Consider the following 5,735-nt stretch of genomic DNA (forward strand, 5'->3'; position numbering starts at 1 on the left):
TGTGTGTTCCCCCGTCCTTGAGAATTGTGTCGTGGCATTTATTCATGATCTGATTTTATGTGACTGGTAATGCCACAGTGTAAAGGGCAAGGCCTCGGTTTCCTTTAATCATTTTAAGATGAGCTGCCTGGTGGTTTACTTGTGTTGTATCTAGTTCTTTGACATTCAGCCATTGCTTTATCAATTCTGATCTTCTGTTTTGCCGTAACCAGCCTGACCATCAATGGAAGATCAGAGGGAAAACACCCCAGCATCAGTTTCTTTAAATAAATATTTTATTTGAAAATAAATACATTTTCCCAAAATAGAATCAATAACATTACAAAAGCTTTGGGGGGGGGGGGAGGAGAGATAGCGGGTGTGGTGGGGGGGGGGGAGAAGCAGGGTTAACCCAAATAGAAGTTGTGTCATTTAGAACAAGGGGAGTACAATCTCACGCATGAATCTACCATCTGGAGACAGGTTCCCACAACACACTACTGTACATTCTCAGAGGCCCTGTGGGTCGTTCGACGCTAAAACGTATGATATAGTCTCTTCTCAACACTTACAAAACCAAAAAAAAAAAAAAAGAGGAAAATCTGCTGTTTGTTACATTTACATCTTGACAATGTTTTTCGAAAGTATCCTTAAAATGCATCTAGGTCGATTGTTCACCTCTAGTCTACAGTACAGAGATACGATTACACAAGAAGGCTTCTCTTATTGATATAGCGCATCTTCCGAGGCCACTATCTCACTAAGGCCAAAGGAAGAAGTTCATCGATTTAAATATGCAGGGGGTGGGAGGTGGCGGGGGGGGGGGAATAAAACATAAAAATCCTGTGGTTTTAAAGTTGCTCTGTGGACATCTTCTAGCCAGTCTTCAAAGTAAACTGACCTTGCTGGGCCAATTGTTTGAGGTGAGAACCTACTAGGAGGGGAGCGGGGGGGGGGGGAGAGAATTTCCAGTGAGGTGATGAGGAATGGGGGGGGGGGGGGGGGAGGGGGCCCAGCCACATACTGCAGGGATTTCAGTGGAACAGAGAGAGCTGTCTGCTGTCGTCACCCCCCCCCCCCCCGACACAGCCAACACAGCCATCGACTCTCCTGACAACGACGCAGCGAAAATAAGATAGCAGCACGAGCGCAGGAAAGTATTCCATGTTCAGCCTTGCCCACATGACACACACCAAAAAAACTGTTAAAAAAAAAAAGGGAAAATCAGCCAGAAGCTGCAAAAATGGCGACCTTGACCGAGAAAGAGCGAGAGAGAGAGAGCAAGAAAAAGAGAGAGAGAGAGAGAGAGAAAGTAATTACAAACTATGCGGAAAGGGGCGAGAAAAAAAAAGCAATGGTCCACAGAACATGTCCGTTTTATAATTATTAAGTCATTGGAGACGATGCGGGGCCGACCTCAATTAAGACAACCGTGTACGGACATGTAATTTAAATCTTATCGTTGGGAAAAAGCAGCCGCGTAAGCGAATCTATGAGGGTTAAACAAAAAAAAAATGTAAAGGGGTCGCTCTGCGTGGTGCGCTCATCACAGAGGCCACAAGAAACGACAGGGGGGGGGGGCGGGGAAATGATAACTCTACTAGCGATCGATAGTTTTTGGGGTGGGGGTCCCCTGTAACTGCAAAAATGGCGGCCATCGAAAAGCGAGTGTGTTTCCCCGCTCAGCGGAGGGCTGGGGGGGGGGGGTGGGGGCGCTAAGGGGAGTGGCTGCTGGGGAGGAAGGGAAGAGGACTGTATTCGCTGACTTGGAAACGCTTCGATCCGCTGACGGTACAGGAATGCTAACAAGTCAAGTACAAGAATGCGGGCGGCTACAATCACTGGCTCGGTGGCTCCTTCGAAGGTCGCCCATGCACTTCTCCCTTCAAAGAGAGCCGCATTCGAGTTAATGGGTCACGTGTGTTCCTCTCTGCACCTCGTTGCGTTTTGTTCTTCTTCTTTCGGGTATAATACTTATTCGCCCTTACTTTAGTTATCAACCCTCCCACCGATTCTGGTTTGAGTGAGACAATCTTTAAAGCAAATGCTTTAATCGGGGTGAACTTAGTGGTGGGCAAGAGACGCTACATGAGTGATGTTCTGACAACGAATGGGTACCTTTTTACATTTTAATGGTGCACGCCTTCATTGAACTGGAGAAAGTAAAAAAAGGGTAGCACGTTTCTTTGGACCAAAGTGATTGGGGGAATCGCCAGGTGTAATGGAATGCTGCGGGACCCCCTCCCCCATTCTGTAACTGCCCCCCCCCACCTCCCCCCCAGTGTATTCTGGATGTGTAGAGACAACAAGCAGTTCATACAGACACAGAAATCAGGCCGGACAAAGATGCAACCTCTTGTCGTCTTAGTCTCTCTCGGATCCCTTCGTCCATGGGTCACATGTCACGACCGATTCATGAGGATGAAGACGACCGCCACCGCCGCCGCCGCTTATAAACTTTAGTTTTGGTAACGTCGTCGGCGCCGGTAAAATATATTAATAGATAAATAGAATCTAGAAGACCAGGATGGATTGTCTTTTGACAGTGCCCGTCCCCACCCCCCCAACCCCCACCAACCCACTCTGTTACAATCGTGTTGCAGCAGCAGCCTGGACACTGCAGGCACAGGTGCTGCGGGGCCAGAAGGGCCCCCTGGTGGGGGCCCTATGGCGTCAAGATGTCCCCCTTTCCCCCCCCACAGTAATTTGGCCACAGACAGCAGATTCTCACACAGTTTCTGGATCACCGTGGATGGATAAAAACCCAGGCGTTTTTTTTTCAGTTTTTTTCTTCCGTCGTTTTTCTTAAAAGTCTTTGCGGCAAGTTTTACAGGCAGGCCAGTGCGCGGTAAGTACGTACGCGTTCGTACGCGGGGGTCGGTCTTCCAGAGACCGCCAAAAAAAAACAAAAAAACACAGACACCGAAAAACACCCACACAGATATACAGAGAGATTGTCTCCTTTTTGCTGTGCTACCACTCCCCTGCCCTCCCCCTCCAAAAAAAAAAAACTTGCGGGCCCCGATGGTCCCCTTATGGCTCAGCCTGAAACCCGGGCCCGGTGCGGGGCCCTCGACTCCCTCCCAACGCCACCGTCCTGTTGGGCGGCGGCGGCGGCGGTGCAGTGCGGCAGTGGCGGCGGGGAGCGCTCAACAGCTGACAGTGCTGGTCTGCTGCTGTTTGCACACAAAGTCTGACAGGAAGTCAAACTCGTTCTGTCCCAGGAAGAGCTCGGGCAGCTCCTGCACGCGGTCCAGCCCCAGCTCCAGCACCAGCGACGTCAGCACCTCCTCGTCGATAAGGTCCATGTCCATGCCGCTGGGCACCATGGGCCCGCCCATGTGCTGCAGGCCCGGCAGCGGGCCAGGCCCCACGCGGTACTGCGCGCCGTTGGCCAGGTGGTGGCCGTTGGAGGCCAGCGGGTGTCCGTGGTACTGGGTGTTGAGTTTCTGCAGGTGCATGCTGGCCATGAGCTGCTGGGAGGTGAGGGTGCCCTGGATGTACTGCTGGGGGTGCCCGCCCTGCTGCTGCTGCTGCTGCTGCTGCTGCTGCTGCTGCTGTTGCTGGGGGTGCATGTGGTGGTGCTGCTGCTGCTGCTGCTGCTGCTGCTGCTGCGACTGCCCGTTGTACATCATGTTCCCAGACATCATGTGGTGGTGGTGGTGGTGGGCCTGCTGCTGCTGCTGCTGCTGCTGCTGCTGGTGGTGATGGGCGTGGGGGTGGTTGGCCATGGGGGGCCCGGGCACCTGTCCGTTCATGGACCCGCCGCCCACCATGCCGGGCCGCTGCCTCATGGCCGCCTCCATGGGGTTCTGGGGCCCCCGGCCGTAGTGCACCAACTGGCCGTTGGGGACGCCGCGCAGACCGGGCTGGCCCACCCCCAGCTGCGAGGGGCCGTTCATGCCCATCCGGAAGCCGTGGAAGCCCCCACCGGCGGAGCCGTGGGTCATGGGCATCATCATGTGCTCGGCCATGACTTGAGGTGGTCCTGTGGGCGGAGGGTGGGTGGGGGGGGGGGGTGTTAGTGGACGCAGCTCGGATTCATTAGCGTCCTGTGGGCATGCATGCGTTGGCATCGTAGGAAAGGCACTTTTTGTTATTGGCCCCCCAACACACACACACACACACACACACACACACCATTCAGAAAGAAAAAGACCGACGCTCTGCCAACTTGAATTGATTCTTGACATGATTCTCGTTGGCATGGTCATGTTCATTCAATATGCAGTGCACATGTCGGTTATTTAACCATCACAAGGGGTTGGAAACCGAGGATCGCACTGGTGGTTGGCGCGTGAGGAGCGACGTGGAGCCAAAAGGACGCGGATGGGCGCTTTACGCATCTCAAGCCCCAACAAGGTTATCACGAGCCTAACAGCCGTGAAATCTTTTATCTTTGTAAACAAATGGCTCTCTTTACAAATCATAACGGGCAACCCTCGTAATCTATGGACTACGTGCAGTCTAAAGCGATTTGTCGCCCTGAATACATTACTACAAACGTGACTATGAGATTTAACAGCCAATGGTTTTGTTTAACAATTAGACCGTTAAATTGGTATACATTTTAGACGTTTTCTTATAATATCCATCTGTTCCAGGCCAAATCAGATCTCAAATAGGCAAATGTGAAAGTCCGGTGTGAACGTCTATGCGCTGCCTTCCTTGCCTTCAATGAAAACAAAGAATTTCTCGCTTCTTTCTTCTCTTTTCCTCAAACATCTCCTCCCGTGCCCCTGGCTGTAGGCCTATCGGTTTAAACCTCGCAATGGTCGTTGAGTTAATCAGACTACTTGGAGAATAACCTCCCTCCTTCGAATAACCCATTGTGATTTTTCGTCTATCTTCCTCCTAAACAGCACGGGTCCTCTGGCTGATTTTGCCCGATCGTCGCTTCAAACAAACGAAACAGTGAAAGAGCCGTATTCACTGTTATTAGCCTGTATCTGTGTTATTAATAAAAGGGATCGATTACGCGAGCCAATTGAACTGACCCAACAGCTTACCGATTATACAACCAATGAGCCATTCAGCGACACGGAGGCTACCATGTAAAAGAACACGTCCGACCACGGTGCAGATCAATAAGGCAAACGCGTGGAATAGGATTTCAAGATGATAATAGACACCTCTTACACCCGTGTCATCAACCTCACCTAATCAGACTACAGCATAAGCCACGACAATATAAGCGCTCCTAAAATACACACAGAACGAACGAGCGGTGTCCATTAACATGCATGCATCTGCTGCCCCTTTCAATACCACAAAAAAATCAGCTTGATCAGAAAACACCTACCGGAATATCCCTATTCAGAAGTTGAGCGAGTTGAGCACTCCGAAATCGGATGGTCGGATTACTTCCAGTCGACGCCGAGTCCACCGACACATACAGTCCAGTCCGGCCGCTGTGAGTGAAGCGGTGCTCTCGTCTAACCGCGGCGAAGGGGCGCTCTCGCTCGGCAGTCAGGAGTTTGTTTTCTGGGTCAACTCTAGGATTATATCCATCTATAAAGCAGCGGAGATAGGGGCGGGGCGGAGCTACCGTCCTCTCCGGATCCTTTGTTGCGATTGGTCCTCCCCTTAATCACCGTGCAAAGAAACATTCAGGACTGCTCTGAACGTGTCCTAAAAGAACACATCCAACCAGATTCCTGCCGTGCATTGGGAAATTGAACGTTACGCCGAAAATGATAATCCTTTATTCTTAGAAAGATGATAACTTGATGATGATGATGATGATGATGATCTAA

At 51.2% G+C, this 5,735-nt stretch overlaps 1 protein-coding gene across 1 annotated transcript; it reads right to left on the reverse strand.

The window, feature by feature from the left end:
* Positions 1-390: 390 nt before the first annotated feature.
* Positions 391-5,437, reverse strand: LOC311373512 (cbp/p300-interacting transactivator 3-like). The gene is made up of 2 exons (XM_084490265.1): positions 5,282-5,437; positions 391-3,967 (listed from the first exon to the last, which is right to left on the reverse strand). The coding sequence occupies exon 2, from the start codon at positions 3,951-3,953 to the stop codon at positions 3,129-3,131; it is 825 nt and encodes a 274-aa protein (XP_084346391.1). The 5' UTR covers positions 3,954-3,967; positions 5,282-5,437; the 3' UTR covers positions 391-3,128.
* Positions 5,438-5,735: the final 298 nt, after the last annotated feature.

Source organism: Micromesistius poutassou, assembly GCF_964030765.1.
Source record: "Micromesistius poutassou genome assembly, contig: SCAFFOLD_1555, whole genome shotgun sequence".
In the NCBI taxonomy this organism is placed as follows: Eukaryota; Metazoa; Chordata; class Actinopteri; order Gadiformes; family Gadidae; genus Micromesistius; species Micromesistius poutassou.